Source organism: Artibeus jamaicensis, unplaced genomic scaffold, assembly GCF_021234435.1.
Source record: "Artibeus jamaicensis isolate MK-2021 breed Jamaican fruit bat unplaced genomic scaffold, CSHL_Jam_final contig_685, whole genome shotgun sequence".
In the NCBI taxonomy this organism is placed as follows: Eukaryota; Metazoa; Chordata; class Mammalia; order Chiroptera; family Phyllostomidae; genus Artibeus; species Artibeus jamaicensis.
This window is the reverse complement of record NW_026521924.1, coordinates 16,129,876-16,152,940: the sequence shown is the minus strand read 5'-3', so window position 1 is coordinate 16,152,940 and position 23,065 is coordinate 16,129,876. Positions and strand designations below refer to the sequence as shown.

General features: G+C 51.5%; 1 protein-coding gene across 6 annotated transcripts in view; it reads left to right on the top strand.

Moving 5' to 3' along the window:
* Positions 1 to 22,730, top strand: part of COMMD7 (COMM domain containing 7) — a 44,296-nt gene extending 21,566 nt beyond the window's left edge. For 2 of the 6 annotated variants that reach the window (XM_053671254.1, XM_053671253.1), the window contains exons 8-9: positions 821 to 869; positions 1,403 to 1,786. In XM_053671254.1, coding sequence (XP_053527229.1) covers positions 821 to 869; positions 1,403 to 1,479 — 126 coding nt within the window. In that variant the 3' untranslated portion in view covers positions 1,480 to 1,786. Of the gene's footprint in view, positions 1 to 820; positions 870 to 1,402; positions 2,992 to 21,021; positions 21,140 to 22,130 lie in introns of those variants that run through there. The other 4 variants (XM_053671251.1, XM_053671250.1, XM_053671249.1 and 1 more) reach the window with 4 other exon arrangements.
* The last annotated feature ends 335 nt before the right edge of the window (positions 22,731 to 23,065 follow it).

Below are 23,065 nucleotides of genomic sequence, written 5' to 3'. Positions count from 1 at the left end.
TCCTCATTGTTGAAAATGTGTAGATTTTTGACTGTCCCTATATAACTCTGAAGTTAGAACTGGATGCTTTGCCCTGGCCAGGTAGCTCAGTTGTTAGAGCACTGTCCTGATATGCCAAGGTCGTAGGTTCAGTCCCTGGTCAGGGCACATATAAGAAGCAACCAATGGATGTTTAAATAAGTGAAACAACAAATTGATGTTCTTTTCCTTTCTCTCTCCCCGCCTCCCACCCTCTCTTCCCCTCTCTCTAGAATCAATAAATTTGAAAAAAAAATGTAAATTAAAAAAACTGGAGGACAGTGACCAGAGGAGAGAGGGGAGGGAATTTTAGGGGGAAAAGGGGAAGGATTTACAGGAACTAGTATAAAGGACACATGAACAACTACTAAGGGGGGTGGAAATGGGAGTGAGGTGGGGGGCACTGAGGGGGTGGGCTGGAATGGGAGTAAAAGACAGAAAACTGTACTTGAACAACAATTAAATTTAAGTCCTGGCTGGTGTAGCTCAGTGGATTGAGGGCGGGCCTGCAAACCAGACAGTCGTGGTTTGATTCCCAGTCAGGGCACATGCCTGGGTTGCAGGCCGGTTCCCTGCAGGCCAGTTCCCAGCAGGGGACGCACAAAAGGCAACCATACACTGATGTTTCTCCTCCTCTCTCCTTCCCTTCCCCTCTAAAGATAAATAAATAAAAATCTTTAAAAAAACCAATTAAATTTTAAAAACTGGATGCTTTGATGTTTAAGTGAAAGTTTAGGTTTTAAGAATTTCTTTATTCAGCTGTCATTTTAATTTAAATTTTTTATTTCTTCTTTTTAACCAGCTAAAGTTGGTGGTTAAGAAAGGAAATCAAACTGAAAATTTGTATATAGGTGAGTCTAAATTCCCATTTGAACCTTTTCACTTTCTCTTATGTTCTCTTCACTCAGTGGGCTTATGTAGCCCACCACAAATCATTTCTTCCAGAAAAGCAAAGCCATTGCCAAGCTGTATTAGAACTACTGCCTTTCCTCTCCTAAAAGATGGTACAAAGATTGTTAATAAGCCATTGGCAGTTGGAGACCCCAGAACTGAAGAGCCGTTTGGGAAAAGGGGAGAAAGGAATGGCAATGGTCAAAGAGCAAGACGCTCTCACTGTCGAAGTCACACTGAAACACCCATGTAATGCTTTTTTGTCTCCGTGCTCTAGCATCGGGCCATTTTAAACCCCCCTCCTTTTTTACGGGAGTGAGAACTTCTCTATGTTCAAGGCTCTTGGTTTTTTATTATGATTATTTACCCATCAAGAGCTAGTTGGTGGTACTAAGACAGATATGAAAAAAAATGTCTGGGTGGAAATTAATTTTTGTGGATGATTCTGTGGCGTGGGGAACGTTTACCTGAAGCCGAATTTTTCTTCCCCCAGAATTAACCTTGCCTCAGTTCTACAGCTTCCTGCACGAGATGGAGCGGGTCAGAACCAGCATGGAGTGTTTCAGCTGACTTCCGTCCCCCCACATCTCCACCTTGCCCCATCCCCCGCCACCTCCTCTCCCGTGGGTGACGGCTCTGAGAAGCACCTCACTCACAGGCCGCACTGTGGGACCCTGATTTGGCCCTGCTTGCCTGTTGGGTGCCCAGGTGCAATGTTTTCTGAAAAACAGGATTAAGTACTTAAGGAGCACTACACAATTACCCTGTGAATTCTTTGTTTAGGGAACCTCCACCACCTATCTCCCAGGACACCTGTTAGATATTCAGCGAGGCCATTGCATCTCAGACTCGGGGAGGAAATAAGTGAGTCACCACCCCATCAAAATTCCAGGGTGAACAGATGGTGCTGTCACTAAAGATATGCGCGTACCTCCCTCCTCCCCGCAAAGCTGGGGCTTGTTTATGGCTGAGGAGGAGGCCGCTGACTCTGTGAGTAACAGACACGTGGGGGAGCCCCCAGCAAGATTTCTACACTTTATGACTGTGGTGGTGGTGCTCTGCTCATCAGTTCTTAGTGAGGCATCTGTATGTAAAAACGTGTTCGGTCTACAGTGAAAAGAACTGAGGCTGAACTGCCTTCATTCCTGGTTTTGCCCTGTTGTGTTGTAATGAGGCCGGTCTTTGGGGGGCTGTTTTAGCTTGTTTTGGGTCAAGCTGACCACCTTTGTTGGTTAGATGATTGATAAAAATGGCTCCAGAGAAAAATTCTGCATCCAGCTGTTTTTCTGTGTGGATGAAAGAGTCCTCTGCCTTGCAGAGAGCTAATGCTCTGCTCTTCAGAAATCACATCCTTGGTTTGGGTGGCGGCCCTGGGTCTTCAGTGAAATTAGCTTTTTTGGTCCGACGTAGGATTTTGAGCAGTTCTGGGGAACCTCAGGTTAAAAACATGAAAAGCAGAGCATATCTCTGCTTTGTGTTCAGATGACCTTAGCCCCCACCCTAGCGCTTAACTTCCTCCTACTTCTCCTCTCAGAAATTAAAAGAATTTGGGAATAGGTAGTATGTACCCATGATGCAAAAGGTGCAGTTAAAGTAATTCCTTGTCACACCTTCGTTTTCCGGTTGCCTGGTTCCCCTCCCCAGAGTCAAGCACTGTTGCTGGTTTATTCTGTGTTCTTCTGCAGATATTCTATGCATTTGCAAATACATACGCACAGAGTTTGACGTTTCCCCGCCCCACGCACACGGGGCAGCACACTGCGCACATGCAGTCCTGCACCTTGCTTCTTCCCACTTAACTTGGAAATCACGTCATAACAGAAAGCAACCTCACTGGAAACACATGTGCTGTGTTCCTTCAAATGGACGGTTTACTTAACCAGTTCCCTACTGATGGGTGTTTAAGTTGTCTCTATTCTTTTTCTCTTGTAAGAAGCACTGCAGCTGAATGTTTTTGTATGTGTGTCCTTTTGCATGCATGGAAGTACATTTATAAGGTAAATATATGGGTGGGGAATGGCTGGGTCAAAGAATACGTTTATCAAAGAGCATTAAAAGGAATAAAGCGAGAAGGTCCCTCTGCCGTGTTTCCCGTTTGCTCGGCCCCCTGCTGCCCTCTGCCAGCAGGTGACCCCGCTGCCGGTTCCTTAGGCGCCTTCCACAGGGTTTCCCCTGATGTCAGCAGTAGGAATTTAAATGTTTACTCCTCTTTTTTGTTGTTGTTTACACAAATGATTGTGCACTATACACACTACTTTCAGTACACCTTGGTGATCCTTCAGTACACAGAGTCCGCATCCTTTTTGATGGCTGCAGCATATTCTCATACGTGAATGGGTCATAACCAATATTTGCTAAATAGTGCCAGTATTAGGATTAGGGTTCTCCAGAGAACAGAACCAACCAATGGTGTGTGTGTGTGTAGAGATTGATTTTTTTTGAAGGTTTTATTTATTTTTAGAGAGAGGGGGAAGAAGGAAGAGGGAGAGGGAGAGAAACATCAGTGTGTGGTTGCCTCTCAGGCGCCCCCTACTGGGGACATGGCCTGTAACCCAGGCATGTGCCTTAACTGGGAATTGAACCGGTGACCCTTTGCTTCACGGGCCTGTGCTCAATCCACTAAGCCACACCAGCCAGGGCTGATTCATTTATAAAGCATTGGTTCACATGATTGTGGAGGCTCTGTAAGTCCAAAATCTGCAGGGGAGGGCAGTCAGCTGAAGACCCAGGGAGGAGTTACAGATCCATTCCAAAGACAGTCTGCTGGCAGAATTTCTTGCTGGGGAAGGCTGAGGAGTTAGTCTTGGTTTGAAGACCTTCAACTGCTTCGAGGGGGGCCCACCCACATTATAGAGGGGAATCTACTCTGATTCCCACAAGTTAAATGTTAATCTCACCCAAAAAACACTTTCACAGAAACATAGAGAATAATATTCGACCTGATATCTCGGTATAGTGGCGCACTCAAGTTAATACACAAAATTAATCATCCCTGATGTCTATAGAGCTTGTCCAGTTTATGTGAGATTACTGTCCATAGTACCAAAGAAGAGCAAACCGGTCCCTTTGGACAGAGTGTCCAGGAGTGTCCCTGAGGCTTCTGAGGGCATCATGTGCCTGAGATCATTATAATCTAACGTAAAAAGAATTTACGGAATGTTGGGACAGGGTCCTAACTGGAGTGGCTCAGCTGGTTGGGCGCCAACCCTCTAAGCGAAAGGTCACCGGTTTGATTCCCAGTCAGGGCACGTGCCTGGTTTGTGGGGCCCGTCCCCAGTTGGAGTGCATGCGAGAGGCAACCGATGGATGTATCTCTCACACATCGATGTTTTTCTCCCTCTCTCCCTCCCGTCCCCTATGTCTAAAAATAAAAAATAAATAAAGTCTTAAAAAAATAGAACAGGAAGGCTTCTAAAATACAATCTAGTTAAATTCACTGGTTTTATAGGTGGGGCAGTGGAGACCTGGGGGCTGAAACTGGATCAGCGCCACCGGTGAGCCACAGGGCCCTGCTTGGTTCAGAAATGGGATTTGGCGTGACCTGAAGTGGACTCAGCCTATCAAACCGTCCAGGGCTCCAGTCAGGGTTCTCTGTAAGAGTTGCACCCAGCTGGCCACTGGAGAGCTTATGAACAAGGAGCTCCTTGCGCTGCCCGAGTCAGGCCCCCCTGCCCACCTGGGTCACAACAGTGGCTCCCTGGTGCCCCCAACCCCTGCCCCAGCCTTCAGCCGCACACCTTCTGCGGTCTGGCCTGTTTCTGGCATGAGCATCCTTCTGGGCCAGTCTCATGGCAGCGGACAGATCACTCGTGTCTCTTCACGATGTCCAGGGTGAAACCCAAACTCGGCACACGAGGTCCCACAGTGTGGCCCTGCCTCCGTCTTCCACCCCGCCCCCATTTCTTGTGCCTCCCAGGTGTCCCGTACCACAGAACCTAGTCTCCCAGATGCCAACAGCCCCCACACCATGAGGCCATTTACTGTGTCTCCCCCTGGGCCTGCAGTGCTTCCCCACACTTCAAGCCGTACTGTCCAGGGCACTTCGGAGGGCCCGCCGGACAGCTCTGTGCCATAAAAACACCCCTTGGGCCTCCCCTGGACCTCTGCTGCGGGGGCCAGGAGTGGAGGCTCCATAGTCAGGCTGCTTGCGTTCGAACTCTGGCCCCTGTTACCCACTGCGTGACCTCAGGCCGACTCCTAACCCCTCTGAACCTTAGTTTCCCCGTCCGCAGGCCAGGTGTAGCTCTTGCCTCATAGGGCTATTAGTTGGGTCATTTGGCACAAAGCTCATTCAACCAAAGGTGAGCTCTTCCTTATCACATTCTGATGCTAATTACTGATTTTCAAGATTCTTTTCCCCACTGGCTGGAGGGCTTCTTGATAAGAGATTTGCTTTTCAGCTCAGGAGCTCCAACCCTGGGCATCAGCCAACTCCACTCCTCCCACCCCACCTGGTAATACACCCTGTCCTGCTGTTAGTTAAAATGAAATGAGGCTGCGTGTGGACCTTCCTGGGCAGGACTGCTAACCAACCTGCCTGGCTTCAGAGGAGCAAATCTGTGAAAGTGGGTTTGACTGTTGCTGTGTCTCAACATAGATCACAGATGAGTCTTTAGTGGAAGGCACAGGTGGCAAACACAAGGCCCACCGGCCGAATCAGGCCCTCCGCCTTGTTTTATCTGGCCCCGCACCTTGTTTTCTACCTGGCAGCAGCGCCGAGCTCCTTGCCCCTAGCTAAGGAGTGGTTACATTTACACAGTCCTAAAATTACATTTGGCCCTTGGAAGGCAGAAGTGAGGCTGGTGTGGCCCCCGGTGAAGATGAGTTTGACACCCTGGTGTAAGGCGAGCCGGCAGGACACCTGTCTCCCAAGAGCAGTGGGGCACTTGGCTCCTGGTTCGCAGCCTTTCCTGGGAGCTGGGTGACACCCCGAGTGCACACACAACCGACAGTCTGTCTTCCCAGGGTCCCGTTTCTGTCGGGAGGAGATTATAGCCTCACTCCCATTTGCCACGATCCAGATCCCGCCATGAACTCTAGGGACTCTTCCAGCCCCTTTTTCGTATTACAATGTTGTCACAAAAATAATCCGTCGTATGAGGAGCGTGGGTCCCCACAGACTGTCAGACGGAGGCTTGGTCTCGGTGCTGGGGAGCTGGGGCAGGTGCTCTCTTACTGTCAGCCCTTCGTCTTTGCCCCAGTTCACTCTTGCTCCTCTTCTCTTAGAAATCTGCTGTCAGTCTGGTCTGTGGCTGGAGGTGACCTCATATTCCATTTGCTTTTGGCGCATAGTGTTCCTTAAGATGGCGATTGTCAGGCCAGGAGATCAACCAGAAATGCCTGCGTTCTTTCCCTGGAGGAAACAGGGCTGTCTGGTCGGGGGTGGAGGAAATGGTTACCGTTCAGTTCGGACACTGTTGTTTTTTCACTCTGCTCGTATTTTTTAAAAAGGAAAAGAAAAGCAGGTGGTGACAAGGAAACTCTCCACATAGTCCACGCGGTCAGCTGCTCCCCAGCGGGGCCGGCTGCCTTACACACAAGCATTTGCCGGAGAGTAGAAGTGGGCTTTTCCAAAGACACATGGCCGACGACCAACATTTTCCTAAGCATATTTGGTCTTTTCCAGGTTGGATTTTTTTTTTTTTACAAATGCCATATTTCACAGGCATTTCAGAATTTCTGTGGAAAGTGGCATCTGTAATGCCTGATGGATAATATCTTGTATTTGGCAGCTTCATGCTTTAGTCAGGGAAGTCAAGTTATGAAGGCGTACTTGACACACAGGAAAATCCCCCCTTTCGAAGTGTACAGTTCAGTGAGTTTTGATAAGTGTGTAGTCATGTAACCACTACCACAATCAAGATAAAAAATATCCATCATCCCCCAGAAAGATCCCTGATGAGACTTAGAGTCAGTCCGTTCCCTTCGCCCCCCACGGCTGGCAGCCACTGGGCTGATTCCCGTCTCCACAGTTTGCCTTTTCCAGGATGTTGTATAAGTGGAATAATTTGTTATGTAGTCTTTTGTGCTTAGGTTCTTCCAGTCAGCATGTTTTTCAGATCTACCTATGTTATTGGTGGTTGGTGGTTTTGTTTTTTTTCCTCCCTTTTTAAACCTGGCTTGTATTCTCTGATAGGGACACATTCCAGTTTTCTTTTTTTTGTCTATTTTTAAAAAACTGGTTATTTATTCATTTTAGAGAGACGGGAAGGGAGGGAGAGAAACATTGATGTGTGAGAGATGCATTGATCAGCTGCCTCTCGTATGTCTGTAAGTGGGGACCTGGCCCTGCGACCCGGGTGTGTGCCCTGGCTGGGAATCAAACCGGTGACGTTTTGCTTTGCAGGATGACACTCAACCAGCTGAGTCACACTGGTTAGAGCAAGATGAACCTACTCTTGTAAAAAAGATTTACATTGAAAAAAACAAGCAGATATAAAGGAAAATGTTATTATACCAAAACCATGGGCCATGGAATTGCAATTTCTAAATTTTTTTCTTTTGGTTATTTGTAGTTTCCAACTTTTCAACATAAGCATAAATTATCCTGCTCTATTTATAGAGACAATACCTAAAATGTACACAATAAAACATTCCAACAGAACTGAAAAAAGATAAAAAGTTCAAACAACTTCCTTCACTGCCCCGCAGATTCCTAAGAACATCTATTACTTCTGTAAAAAAAAAATTTTTCCCAACCAAAACAATGGAACTTCCTCCACGCCAACCACCTGAATCTTTTCTAGATGCCTTGTTCCTCACGCCGTGATGATTCCCTGGGCTGACCCGGGCCCCCACCCGAGAGTCTTCAGTGTCTCCAGTAGGTGGTCCCACTTCTCTCTCAAGGACCCTCTGGAACAGCTCCTTACCATTTCTCTGCGTTGCCTGCCCCATCTTGACAGTCAACACTAGATTCAGAACAGCTTTAGTTGTATCACTACTTTCATAAAATCCAAAAGTAAGAAAGACATAGGAGAAGGAAAGAAAGGAAGGCAGAGAGGGAGGAAGAAGCTTTAATTCTTTCCTTCCCAGAGCTTGCATTACCTCTTTTATTTAAAAAAGACTTCTGGGCAAGATGGAGGCATAGGTAAATACACTTGGCCTCCTCACACAACCAAAAGAAGGGCAACAAGTTTAAAAACAAAAATAACCAGAATTGCCAGAAAATTGAACTGTATGGAAGTCCAACAACCAAGGAGTTTGAGAAGAACCATTCACTCAGACCGGTAGGAGGGGTGGAGTTGGGCAGCTGGGCGGAGAGGGTGGTCTCACTTTCATCTGAGGATAAACTGGGAGGAACAGCTGGGGAGCGAGACAAGGCTGAGCAACCCGGGGTTCTGGCGCCAGGAAAAAGAGCTTCAAAACTTCTAACTGAAAAAAATCTATGGGGGTTTGGTGGTGGGAAAAACTCCCAGTCTCACAGGAGAGTTCATGGGAGAGACCCACAAGGTCCCAGAACATACACAAACCCACCCACCTGGGAATCAGCACGTGAAGGGTCCGATTTGCTTGTGGGAAGCGGAGGAAGTGACTGAGCCACTGAGAGCCCAGCATGCACCATTGTTCCCTCTCAGACCCCTGCCCCATGTACAGTGTCACAACGCAGCTACGTGGGTTGCCCTGCCCTGGTGAACACCTAAGCCTCCGCCCCTTACCACGTAACAGGGGCACCGAGACAGATATATATATTTTAAATATTTTATTTCTTTTTAGAGAGGAAGCGAGGGAGAAAGGGGGAGAAACCTCCGTGTCAGAGATATATCAATGTGTTGCCTCTCGCACATCCCCAGCCAGGGACCTGGCCTGCGACCCAGGCATGCGACCTTTTGGTCAGCAGGCTGGCACCCAGTCCACTGAGCCACACCAGCCAGAGCCCTGTTAACTCTTTTAGTGCTTCCTGCTAATGTAGAATGAGTTTGAGTTTTAAAGTCTGACTTGGGCTCAAGTGTACCTCTTGCCATCTGTGCTCACAAATGGCACTCATTCGCTGAGAATATCGGCCACTCACTGTGTACTGGCTCCAGAGCTGCTGTGCGTGGTCTTGAGGAGGGCTGCTTCGCTTCTCCGCACCTTTGGGGGTCGTCTGCAAAGCGGGGACAGTGTCTGCCTTGCAGGGCAACTGTGCGGATGGACGAGGCGGTCTGTGTGAGCCGCCCAGCCCAGGGTCTGCCACAGATGATGCGTCATTGCCACTAGCACCTATCTTCGTGTTGCTAGTTTTAAGCCACAGCATTTGGAGAAAAAGGAAAATGAAACATAATGAAATTTTCACCTCAGGACTAAATGAATGGCTAAACCAGTGGTTTTCAAAGTGTTGGTCTCTAGACCGATAACATCAGCACTACCTGGGAACTTGTTAGAAACAAAAATTCTTGGGTCCCACGGTAGACCTACTGAGTCAAGAACCCAGTGATCGGTTTTCTCACCTTGGCCTTGGAGGGTGGTTTTGGTGCTCCAGTGTGAGAATCACTAGGCTCCCTACAGCATCCCCTGCCTTAGTCTAAAGACCTAGACCCGCTGGCTAGGTCTTTAACAAATACAGAATATGGCCAGCCTGTGGGGACCCTGCCAAGATCCTACGTCTACCAGAGGTGCCCTTGGACTGTGGGCTGTGCAGCCTGGAACTAGACCTGAAATTAGGGACATCCCCCCAAACACCGGGGCTTTCCCCGGGAGTGTCTTGTGACTCAGTCCCCCTTGAATTTAGTGAAGAGTTACGTTTATTTTCTTGAATTAGAGGGTTCCTCAATGGTTTCACCTTGCTGAATAAACAGGACACATTTGAGACTTCATAGCATGCTCTGTGCAGGCGGCAAAGGGAGGGAGTTCTTCCCGTCACACCTGGTAAGTTCAGCTTCACCAGTGGTGCTTTCAGAGGCCCACAGCCAGCGAACGGCAGGCTCAGCATCGAATACTCTCCATGTCCCTTTGAGGACCCTTATTATACTGGTTAGATCTTTGTCATGAGTTTTTGGTTTGGAAATACTTGTCCCTGTAACTATGTACAGGACATGGTGCCAGGGCTGGGGGGGCTCCGTGAATTAGGAGGCTTGGTTGGCCTCTCGTCCTTGAGGAACTTGAAGTCAACTTCAAGAAACTAGAGCAACACACGGGAAATCGTAAATTGCTGCGGATGACGGGCTGTGAGTGGCGGACGAGGAGCATGCTGGGGGACAGTGCCCAGTGAGGACAGGGAGGCAGTGGTCCAGGAGGCCTCGCCGCAGGCCCCGACAGCCCCGAAGATGGGGAGACCTAGGGCCACGCTTCTCCTTCACCTGGCCCGTGTGCGGAGGAGATCAAGAAGCTGCCTTTGGCCTCTTGGAGAGACCCGTTACCTACTGTTGACTAAATAAAGGCTTAGAGAGGCTTATGGAATAAGGCGGCTTTCACATCAAAGGGCTCTTACAAAACAGCCTGGTGATGAGTTAAGTACAAATGAATCAGAAACAGATGGACTCAATTTCCTAGCAAATACCCCTGGGCTTCCACAAGAAGAGGGAAAGTGCTCAGCCAAAGGCATTGTGGGTTTTTGCTGATCCTAAAATATGCTCAGCGATTTTTGCCTGAAACAGAGCCGAGATGTTGGGACTCTCTCCGGCTCCAAGGCTTTGGGAAGCCCAGGCTGGGATCCTGCCAGCCCGTCAGCTGGTTCCTGGCAGCCCCCTCCCCAGCTCTCACCAGTGGCCCTGACAGAGACCCCCAGCAATGCGGTCCTGCTCTGGGTTTACAAAGGTCGGACAGAAATGCCCGTGGGACCTTCCTATTTTCTGTGTTGGCTCCCTGGCTATAAAATTCAGGAGTTAATTTAGATGATCTCTTAAGGCCTTTTCAGCACGCGTGTTCCATGAGTAATAATAGCAATTATTGCCAACATTCACTGAGTGATTCCTTATGTGAGGCCCTGTGTTAAGTGCTTTATATATATTAGCTTGTTTTACTGCTTTTAGCAACCCTGATTCAGAACTATAATTATCTCCATTTTATGGATGAGGAAACTGAGGCTCTGAGAAATTAAATAGGTTTCCCAAAGGCCCACAGCTGGTGCACAGTAGACTCTAGATTTTAACCGAGTGACAGTGCATCTCTTGGAGACTCTAGACTGTCAGTTCCTGGGTTTGCGTCCTTGTGGCAACCTTCCGGCCCTTGTGTGGGTACCAAACAGCCAGTCCCCTCTCCGACTGCCCCGCCTGAGGCTCTTATTGTCTCAAAAGTGTTCTGCACCTGGCCAAAGCCACCTGAAAACCCTTGCTTACCCTCTGCTCCCCCAGATTCCTACGGGCCTGTGTTTAGATGCTAGGCACACCCAGCCTCACTCTCAGGGAGGCGGACATCGACTCCAGGGCACTGTGATGGACACCCACCGGAGCAGGTGTGTGGGAGCCCAGAAGGAACACGTCTGGCTGGCTGCGGAGAGGCACCAGCGTGGGGGACGCCAGCACGCACGATGGGGCGGTGGTGCCTGGCAGGGAGGTGGGAAGAGGCACGGCGCTTGTGGAAGAAGTAGACACAGGGTAAGATGACGGGAGCCGTCTGGGGTGAGTGTTGGGGAAAAGGGCAGGAGAGGAAGCCGGAAGACAGTCAGGCGCCAGATTGTACTAGGCCGGCCTGAGGACTGGGCCCAGAAGGAATCACGGGCAGGCGGTAAGCAGGAGAGTGATGGGAACACCTGTGTCCTTCCTCTAGTCTCGCCCTTGTCCTTGCTGACTCCCGGCTCAAGTGGGAGTGAAGGCATCAAGGGCGGGGGATGTGTCCAGAGCCCCCCATAAGAAGAGCTCGGGCAGGGTTCACGAACAGTGCTGGTGATGGCAGTTGGGTGGCCTTGACCCTGAACATCCACCTCCCACAAGAGGACTCAGGTCCTCTGACTTGAGACAGCTAGAAAGGTCCAGAAAGCAAGCATCCGGGCAGTGGTCCTCAACGCTGGCCGCACCGTGGAGTCACCTGGGGAGAGTGTGAGAAACGCCAGTGTAGGACCCTGGCAGCGGAGGGGTGTGGCATCGGTGTTTTCAGAAGCTGCTCAGATGGTGCCAGTGCCTGGCCAGGGTCTGGAATCACCCGCAACTCTGGTGCCTCAGAGCCTCCCTGGGCGCTTGTCTTCCCGCAGCCCAGACCTGTGAGACCAGCAGGGAGTGGGAGTGGGATGGGGGTCGGGGGAGGAGTCAGGGAAGCTGCTGGGTGTTTTTTTAAAGATTTTATTTATTTTAGAGAGAGGGGAAGGGAGGGAGAAACAGAGACAGAAACATCAATGTGTGGTTGCTTCTCATGTGGCCCCCACTGGGGACCTGGCCCACAACCTAGGCATGGGTCCTGACTGGGATTCAAACTGGCGACCCTTTGGTTCATAGTCCACGCTCAATCCACTGAGCTATGCCAGCCAGGGTGGAAGCTGCATTTTTAACACCCCAGGTGGTTTTTAACGAGCATACAATATTGAGGAGCCTTGATCCTATCATTGGGATACATTTGCCTTGGTTTCTGATGTAGTGAGTCCTGGTGGGGGCGCAGTAAATGCTGATTAGAGATTGATCAGGGAGGTGACCCAGACGCCCTTCTCATGACCAGGCAAGTGTTGGCTCCTCCACTCTTGGAGGAGCAGAGAGCAGAGCTACCGGCAGTTTGCGGGGTGTCTCACAGGACCCTCTCCTACACCATCCGCCGCCAACGCCCTTGTCTGGGCAGGGGGGCAGAGCAGCCCTGTGCCGGGCTCCAGGCTCCTGGCCCCACCCCCACCCTCCGTGTGCTCCTGAGCCTCTCTCTCCTGAAGAAGATGCATTTGATCATTGAACTGGCTGACTTGGTGGTGCGGTCAGAGGATAGAGGGACGTGAGTGCCCCCCTGAGGGTTCTGATCATGTACAATGAGAAGTCATTCCGTTTTCACATAACAAACATTCCCTGAGGGTCTGCTTGCCACCAGACATGGGCTAGGCCTTGGGGGCACCTTGGGAGCAAAACCAACCCCACAGGATTGCTCTGCATGTGGAGACAGACGGCAGATAGGCAAAGAAGTACAAAATTAACTTGCTGTGGGTTAGGATAGGAACTATTTTCATTCAAGGATAGGAAATGTGTAGAGGGGGCTTCTTATGGTTGTCAGGGAAGGTCTGTCTGCGGAGGTGACAAGGAAGCTAGTCCTGCAGGATGATAGGAGCCTAACATGTAATGAATGGAAGACAGACGGGGTGGAATGTGCAAAGGCCCTGAGGCATGCTGGGTGTGCTTGAGAAACAAGGAGGCCAGAATGGCTGGAGAAGGTGAGCAAGGGGAAGTGTAACGAGGGTGGAGGTGAGCAGGGTCCAGGCATGCTGGGCTGCTTAAGGAATTCAGTTCTTTAGCAGGAGAGCAACCCGCATTTTATCTCCCAGGTAAGAGAGTGAATCAAGGGTTTGAGTGGTGGAGAAGGAAAAGAACAACGTGGAATATCATCCACGTATCAGGGGCACGGGGTGTCAAGTGTGACCTCACATGTGGCCTGGGGCAAGTCATTTCCCCTCTGCACCTCCATTTTCCATTGGGCCAGTGACCTGTGTCTAGTGAGGTGTCCTGAGAGCCTCTAGCTGTCTCCAGGGTAAACTGAAGATGAAGAAGTGCCACCGCTGGTGTGGCCATGGCAGCGAAAACCTTTTGGGAGCCTTGTTGCTGGCGTTTGCTCATAACCAAGTGGTCGTTGGTCTCCTGAGTCTGCTGTTGTCCCCAGGGCAGGCGCCTGGTAAATACTGATTTACGGAGGCTGAGCTGGCCTTATTTCATGTGGGCTCATTCTTCTTTATCCCAGGAGAAAAGTGTCAAGTGGCTGGGGGAGAGGCGAGGGAGGGGGCTGGAGGCAATGTGCCTGTGTAGCTGGCCGGGGACAGGGGTTGGGCTGAGGCTGGGAGCTGGGTGCTGGGAAGGTGTCATGTTTTATGAATGACTTCCTGACAGGTAGAGAGGCTGACTCAGCTGGCAGCCTCCCGTGGGCTGGTGTGTGGGGCCTGCTTTTCCGGAGCCGAGTACTAATCTGCCTGGGGCAGCTGGCTCAGGGAAGGAAGGGCCTCCAGCTCAGTGGGGAGGACAACTGTGCATCCTTGGCGGTTTTTCTCCCTGGAGCTTTTCTTAGCTGCTCTGGGGCGGGCCGTGCGGGAGGGAGCGGGACCCACCTGGCCTCTCCCCTCCTCCCCTCTCTCTTCCTCCTCCCCGCGCCTCCCCACCACGCTGCTCCTCCGAGGCCTGCTGTCAGCAGCTTTCGGCTCCATCGCACCTCATACACACAGCACTGCCTTCGGGAGACCTGCGTCTGTGGGAGCCGGTGGAGGCTGCTCCCCAAGAACCTCTCTGCCCAGTTAGCCTCTGCTCCCAGGGGGCTGTGGGGGTGGGGGCTGAGCTCTCAGCAGCCAGGGAGGCAGAAGTGAGCGGGGATGCTGCCTCCTGCATCCGTGCACCAGCCCCCAGGAGCTCTCTCCCCAGAGAACTCCCTCACCGGCCGTGCCATCTCCCCCAGGTGGAGGAAATCACTTCAGAGAGAAGCCAGTGCTTGTGGCCAGGGTGGGAGGACTTTCAAGCCTGTCTCAAAGCCCGGGAAGAAGATGCGTGTTTCTGAGCGTGGGTGTGTTTGCCATCAGAGAGGGGAGGGAATCTGTGGAATGAATGTCCAACGACCCAGCAGGCATCGGCGAGGCCTGTCACCTCTTGCTAGAGGCCCCGGTGGAATTTTCCACTCTGTAGGGGTTTCTCGTTGCGTTCTTACTGCAGCAGAAAGAAGCAGTTATTATTGGGCCCATTTTCCAGATGGAGAAACAATGTCAGAGAGGGGATCCCTGACCCCACTTTGCCTGGAAGAGTCTGCATGATCTTGGGAAAGTCACTGGTCGCCTGGGCCTCAGAGAAAGGGGTCCGTGACTCACATCCTGCCCCAGTCTTAAGGGCTCAGGGGAGATAGGACGTCAAGTGCTCTGGGACACCCGGTTTCCTCCCTCTCCAGTGGTGATTAGATTGGGCTTTGCTGTGCTTACCAACACTTGGAGCAATTTGCAGGCGACTGCAGGCGGTGGGAGCAGAAGGGAGGAGGCCGCCTCTGGGGGCTGGGAAATCTAGTTGCTGAGGAGCGTCTGGGTCAAGGTCTCCTCCCAGGGCTGTCTGCAGGCAGAGTCAGGCCTGCCCAGCCATCCTGGTCTTTGCGCCGCACCCCTGGGAAGAGGGGTCCCAAGTAGCAATGGTGGCTGGTGACACTAGAAAGAAGAGGGGACAAGTCGGCCAGTGTACACACGCTGGGTCCCTGGCAGCCCCTGTCATTGTCAGCTTGGAACCAGCATGTGGCTTTTCCTCCTTCCAGACCTACACTTGCTGCCTGGGGGCCCATGGGCAAGTCACTGACCTCTGTGTGCCTCAGTTTCCCCATCTCTGAAGCAGGAGCAGTGCTGACTCCGGGGCTGTTGGGGGAGTACATGGGGCTAGTATGTGTTCTTGGCGCCTACTCTCAGCCGGTCACCAACAGCCGTCACTGCTGGGTGGCGGTACTGTCACTGGCTTTACACCTTGTCCGGCCCACCTCGTGCATCCTTTTGGACACTGCCCTGGATGGAGCTGACTGTCTCCTTTGTCACCTGGCAGTGCCCTGATGGGACTTCCACCTGAGCATGTGACTACCTGAACTGTACGTGCCTTTTTGTGCGTGTGAGGGCTGTGCGCCCCACAGCAGGCACCGGGCCTTGTCGGACGGGCGTTTTGTTTGTGTGTTTTTTTTAAAGATTTTATTTATTTATTTCTAGGGAGGAGAAGGGAGGGAGAAAGAGAGGAAGTTTGTTGTTCCACTTACGCATTCATTGTTTGATTTTTGTATGTGCCCTGCCCAGGTATCAAACCCTCAACCCTGGTGTGTCAGGACAACGCTCTAACCCACCGAGCTACCCAGCCAGGGCTATGTGTTAGCCCTTTTATTGTCTTTCTCTCCTTAGCCCAGAGTTTGACACTGAGTCAGTGATGAATGAATGAATGAATGCTGTAATTCTGTGGATACAAACTGGAGGTAAAACTGACGCGAGGACCCAGAACCCCTGGGCCTGGCTCGCCACAGCAAGCACTGATGCTGGAGGGTTGGAAGGCTGCAGGCCGGAAGGATCTTATATGAGGCAACACCACCACAACCAGAACTGTGTTGTTAAAAGGCCTTCCTGTCGCCTCCCGAGGGCTGAGGGGAGAGGAAGGCAGGAGGAGACCAGACCAGCGGCTGCTACAGTCTCTTCATTCCCCCTCCTTCCTCCCTAGGCCTCACCCTTTCTACAATGGTGTTTGTCAGCTCAAAGCCCAGGTCCTCGTGGGCTGTCACCGCACACATGCTGGGGACCGGGAGAACGTTTCTTTTACATTTTTAATTCTTTTCTCCTCTTTGAAAGACTAGCTACGTGGGACGCTACTGCACTGGGGATAGAGAAGGCAGAAGCGCAGTGTGCCCACGCGAGAGGCCTCCCAGTGCCAGGGGCGGCCCGATGCACCGCAGGGCGGGTACTGGCGCACAGCGTGGTTGAAAAGCGAGTGCAGTGTGTGTCCCCACACTGCTCCGCGTCAGAGTGGCCTGGCCCTGACTGGAGGGGAAGGCGCTGCAGGAAGCCCACAGGCTTTTGGGGGTGGGGAGCAGAGCGGCCGGGCAGGAGGAAGGCCGAGGAGTGACTGGGTCCTGTGAGGTGGCATCCTCACTTTCTGCCGTGGGCGGGGCAGTCAGACGGACCCTCTGGGCAAGCCTGGGGCCCTGCTGTTAACAGCCCCTGCTCTGCACTGACCTCAGTGTCCTGGCCGCGCCATGGGTGGGCCTTTGGGAGAAGGTGTGGGGGCGGAAGGACCTGCTGGTTGATGATGTCATCTAAGCCCCTCCCACGGAGGTGAGGACTCCCCGCCTAGACTCCTCGAGGTGGAGACACAGTGGGGGGGGGGGTTCAGAAGGGGCCAGGGTCACCCAGCAGGGGCCCCAAACCTGAGGAGGACAGAGCCAGGGGCCTGAGGGAACCGGGCAAGTGGCCGATTCCCAGGAGGTGGGAAGGGGAGATTGCGTTTAGAGATGTGGAAACAGTCGGAAAACGCAGAAAGCAGGCAGGCAGCTGGAGAGGTTAGAGGGCTGCACCCTAGGTGTGAGGTCAGCACTCATTTACTTCGTTGAGGTGACCCTGGGACCCCAGTTCTGCCACGGTCAATTTTACGGCCTTGGCTGTGTGGGACCTGTTTCCTCACCAGTTTGTAGGGTTTCCCAGAATAATAAGATTTACAGTGTCAGTTTGTCGGAAGCCCACAAAAGACATCATACAAGTTCCAAATTCTAAGAAACTGAATTTTGACTGAGGGGCTTTGGGAGAAAAAGACCTGGAGAGAAATAAGCCCAGCAGAACAATATAAGGATTTAAGAGTCAGAACTACCTGATTTTGGTAAAGGGGCATTGTTTGTGAGGGTGTAAAACATGCAGATACTGTCTACCACAAAAGCTTGGAGTGGGAGATGACGTCCTTTGAGAAGGGCTGGGTGCTGGTTTTTGTCTTTTAAACCCCAGTGTGCTGGGCTAACCTGATGGATGCTTGACCTGAAGGCGCCCCCTAGTGGTTAGTTCTAAGAATACTGAATGTTCTTTAGCTTGGTTTTTCTGACCTATTAAAACGATATATTGTACTTTATTTCTGTCCCTGCCCCCGGAGTACCAAACACATAACTCCAAATACAACATGTTTTATGTAGGAAAGATTTCTAGAAGAACAAGGCTGGATTGGTGGACATGAGCATTTCACATGTAGGCAGTTTACATCTAATTCTCTTTCCAAAAACACTTTGCACCCATTTGTGTTCCCTTTTTGGCTTATTTACGATACATGCCAACATGAGACTGGATGGATCACTTCCTCACAGTGTCCTGTCCATGAAATTAAAGAGCTGGGCTTAAAAAAGAAGAAAATGTTACAGAGCCAGTCTCTGCTAAAAGAATATGAGCCGGGCTTTGCACTCACAGAGGGGGGTCTGTGGTCAGAGCTGTGGCTGAGCTGGCAAAGGCCAGGGAGACAGCTGCGGGGAGACAGCCCAAGGTCACACAGCCAGTGGGTCTCAGCTGGCTTTGCTTGCCAAGCCTCTCTTATCTCCAAACCCTCTGCGGGCCTCACTCTCCTCCACCCCCCACCCCTAGCTTCTTCGTTCATTTCCACCAACAAACAACTCTAAGTGGCTACTGTAACCAGTCTCTTCTTCATGTCGGGGATGCCACAGTGAGCAAAAGCAGATGTGTCCCTGCGCACTTGGCGAATCTCACAGATAAATGTGTAATTGCAAATGGAGCCAAATGGCCAGCTGGCACAAGAGGTGCAGATGAGTGCGGCATTCGGGGAGCCTGCTGTTGGCCAGGCACGGCCTCCGTCTGCATCCTGAGAGCACACAGTGACCGGGAGGAGTTCGAAGCAGTGGGGGGTAACTGAGTGAAAGACAGAGCAGGAAGATCACTGTGTGCTTCTGAAGCGGCTAGGTCTCCCTGTCCCTCACAGGCCCCATCTGGGCCTCCCGGCCCACAGGACCTGCTGTGGCTGGGGTTCCCCAAATGTGGGGAGCGGGCAGCCGTTACGCCCCCTCCAGCAGCTAAGTCTAAAGCCCTGGCCACTTCCTCCCTTTGCTCTCCTTGTGGTTTGCTGGTGGGGCTGAGACCTCTCAGGCATCTCAGTGTCAAAGGGAGCGGGAGGGGACAGCTGGACTGTCCTAAGAGGGCCCATGGACATCCTGACTCTCAGTTTGTCCCTGGTTCTGAAGGCCCAGCCCAGCCTCTTCCTACCGTCTGTCCCAGCCTCGGTCTTATCAGGAGGGAATTTTCCAGAGCTTCTCCCCAGCCCCTCCCCTGTGTCTCTTCCCATCCTCCCCACAGGCTGTGAGGTGGGGCAGAGAGGAATCCGGCCCTCACTGCAGAGGGGTCTTGCAGCTGGGGCTTGGGGTACGGGGCACTTCTTATGGACACGCATTTTCAGCCCTGTCCTTTGTCCTGGTCTCCATTCTTCCCCTTCTCAAGTCCTTCTGGGTCTCCCAGGCCTGAGGCACGTCTCAGTCAGAACCCATTTTCCACCCAACAGTATTTTCTAGGCTCCTACCCAGTGAGGGTTCTGGTTAGATGGGAACAAAGGCTGCGACCCGCCCAGCTTCTGAAGCTCACCGCCCAGTGGAAGGACCGCAGAGCCAGGCCGAGTCAGCGAGAGAAGCACTTTTCTGGAACCGTGTGTACCGAGTGCTGTGGACTTGGGGGAAGACGGGGAAGGAGGGGAGGCAGTCGGAGAAGGGTTCGCGGCTTTCTCTCCTGGACTTCCAAAGACAAAGCCTGGTGCAATGAGAAGTTAGGGAGATGGAAAGAGAAAGGGAGCAAGAGATAGAGACACACACACTATGGTTATTAATTATGGTTAATATTTCCCCACAGAATGAAAGGTATTTAATTCGAAGGGCTATTCTTTATTCTGAGATGATGGCCTTCCTAAATTTTGGTGTTTTAATGTCCTTTCCAGAAGAAACTTTTTTTTTTAATTAAAAGATTTTATTTATTTATTTTTAGACAGAGAGGAAAGGAGAGAGAAACATCAATGTGTGGTTGCCTCTCACATGCCCCCTACTGGGGACCTGGCCTACAACCCAGGCACATGCCCTGACTGGGAATTGAACCAGAGACCCTTTGGTTCACAGGCCGTGCTCAATCCACCGAGCCACACCAGCCAGGGCTGTTGTTTGTTTTTTATTGTGGTAAAAAGCATAACATGAGATCCGCCCTCTTAACATTTTACGAGCATGGTACAGTGTTACTAACTAGATGCGCAGTGTTGCACAGCGTCCCCCTAGAACTCGCTTGTCTTGCATAACTAAAACTCTATCCATGGAGCAACGGCTCTGTGCTTCCACCCCCTCCAGCCCCCAGCCACCACCATCCATTTACGTCTCCAAGTCTGACTGCTTTAGGAGCCTCCTATGCGTGGACTGGCGCAGTACTGTCCTCCTGTGACCGGCCCAGCACAGTGTCCTCACGGTGCGTCGTGCTGTAGTACGCGTCAGAATTTCTTCCTCTTTTATGGCTGAATAATGTTCCGCTGCACGTATACACCACATTTCCTTTATCCACTCGTCAGCGGATGGACATGTAAGTTGTTTCCACCGGCTGGCCGCTGTGAATAATGCGACAGTGATGTGAGCGCCAACGTCCCTCCGAGGTCCAGGTTTCATTTCTCTTGGATACGTGCCCAGGAGCGGGATTGTCGGCTCCCACGTAGTTCTAGTCCAAGTTTTTTGGAGGGACCCTTATACTGCTTTCCCTACCAGCTGAACTATTTTGCATTTCCACCAACAGTGCGCAAGGGCTCTCTTCCCTCCATATCCTGCGATACTTGTTAACGTTAGCCCTTTTGACGACGGCCGTTCTCACACGGGTGCAGTGCCCTCTCACTGTGGTTAGCACCTGCACTCATTCCCCTGGTGACTAGGGGTGCTGAGCCGCCTTTTCACGAACCTCTGGGCTGTTCCTGTCTTCTTCGGAGAAATGCCTTTTCAGGTCCTTAGCCAATTTTCTAATCGGGTTCTTTGTTCTTTGTTTTGTTTTATTTGCCTTATACATTTGGGATATTCATCCCTTATCAGATATATGGTTTGCAAATCGCCCCCCCCCCCCAATCTGTAGGTTCCCTTTCCATTTTGTTGATTGTTTCGTTTGCTGCGCAGAAGCTGTCTGCTTTGGCGGGTCCCACTTGTCTGTTTTCACTCCTGTCGCCTGTGCTTCCGGTGTCCCACCTGAGCAGTCACTGCCAAAACCGATGTTGTAGAGTTTTTCTCATGTGTCTTCTTCCAGGAGTTCTACGGTTTCAGGTGCTGCAGTTGAGTCTTCAACCATTTTGAGTCCATTTCTGTGTGGTACGAAAGAAAGGTCCGATTTTATTCTTTTACATGTGCAGGTCTGGTTTTCCCAGCACCGCTTGTTGTTTTGCATTTGGGACCTTTCTTGGCAGAATAACAAAATTTCAGTCCTTAGCAGGTTCTGCAAAGCTTCTTAAAAAATGGTCCTTATCTGTGAAATATTGTGAAACTTTAATATTTATTATTATAATAATAATAACTTTAACTTTATTTACTGAGAAAATATGTTTTTAAAACTAGGAGTGTGGTCCAGAATCTATCTACATGGCTGTTACGAGAGGAGCTGGTCCGTCAAGGATGTTCCAGAAAATACGGGCCACAGGGCCCACGTCCTTGGAGGACACATCCCAGGCACACTGTGAGCACTTGGGAGCCCCAGGCTCCTCAGAGACGGTGCTCAGGGGGCATTCGTTCACTTCTCTGCAGCCAAGGGTGCAGCGGTCGGAGAGGTGACGTTCCCGCATTGCAGAGCAGCTCAGGCCGAGGCAGGGCAGGCCCAGGGTCTCGGTTTGGGGCCGGCGCCACGCTGACTGCGCTGTTACCAGCGAGCGCCCCCTGTCTGCGCTGAGTGAAACCTCCCTCCCGCGGGGACTCGGAGTGGTTTGAATCTGTCTCGGTGGGGCTCGGACGGACCATCCGCCCAAACTGCCAGCCCGGTAACGTCTGAAGGAGGGATAACGGGCAGTTCACCTGAGAGGTGGCTCCGTGGAAGGGCCAGAAATGAGAAAATTCACATTCTGCTTCCTTTTGTGCCTCAGGTTTGCTGCGTGTCCTCGGACAGGTCCTTTCCCGTCCGGAGGCTTTAATAAGATAATTAAATCTGTCTGTTAATGGTAACAATAACTGCTATCATGTAAGGAGCACCCCCTATGCATCATACTCTGCTCTTAGGCACTTCTTCGGATATAAACTCATTTATTCCTCCCAGTCGCAGCCAGATACGGAGATTACTAATGTCTCCAGTAAGCAGACAAGGAAACAGAAGCCCAGACAGGTCAAGTGTCTTGTCCAAGGTCACACAGCTAGGTAGAGGGGCAGCAGGGACTCAAAGTAGATGGTCCCTGAGACCACCTAATGACTGTATGATACTGAGCAGCGGGAGATTTATCCTTTCTTGCTCAGAAATGCTGTGATTCTGTGAGATGCACCAAGTGGCAGCCGTTTTGGTTCTAGGCCCTTAGCAAAACGTTTTTGGTTGAGTCCCTTTGGGCTTCGTTAGACACCAGCCGTGCAGGTCTCTGCCCAGGAGGAAGGCAGCTCTGGGACGGGGCCATGGGGGGGAAGAGGTGGGAAGAAAGGGCGAAGCCCGCCTCCCTGCCTCGCCACGGCCTCTCCCGTGTCCCCTGCAGCTCCACCGAGGCCACCACCCTCCATGCAAGGTCCAGGCCAGCTTCGGCCCTCACCTGGGTGTCTCCGTGGGCGGCCAGTCTGGCCTGCTCCAAAGCATTACAAGTGGTGCCAGAGTCGACCTCTGAAGACAGCAATCAGTCACCTCACACCCCTGCTTAAAGCCCTCCCGTGGCTTCTCGAAGCTCTCGGAGTAAAACCCAAGGTGACCCCTGCCCACCTCTCTGAGCTCATCTCACGCCTCCTCTGCTGTGCAGCCCCCGCCCGTGGCCACTGGCCATCTGGGGCTGCTGAGCACTTGAAACGAGGCCAGGCTGAACTGAGAGGTGCTCGTCCATATAAAATGCACACCAGATCTCAGAGCCGTAGTACCAAATATAGAGATTGTAAAATATCTGAGTAATTTGTGTATTGATTGTACATTGAAATGATAATGTTTTAGATATGTTGGGTTAAATAAAATTAATTATTAAAGTATATTATTAAAATTAGCCCTGGCTAGTGTAGCTCAGCGGATTGAGCACTGGCTGTAAACCAGAGGGTCACGGGTTTGATTCCTGGTCGGGGCAAGTGCCTGGGTTGCAGGCCAGGTCCCCAGTGGGAGAGCCATGTGAGAGGCAACCACACATTGATGTTTCCCTCTTTCTCCCTCCCTTCCCCTCTCTCTAAAAATAAATAAATAAAACCTTAAATATATATATATGTATAATTAAGACTGATTTCACTGTGGCTACTAGCAAACTGTGCATTCCGTTCCCGTTGGACAGCGCTGTTCCAGGTGCACTGGCTTCCCTCTGGTTCCTCGACCACCAGGCTCTTCCCAGCCTCGGGCAACGCTTTGCATCCTCGTCCCTCTTCCTACAGCTCTTGTCACCACCCCCTTTCTGCTGCCCTGCCCCCCATGGCTGCTTCTCTGTGGCATCATCACTGAGAACTC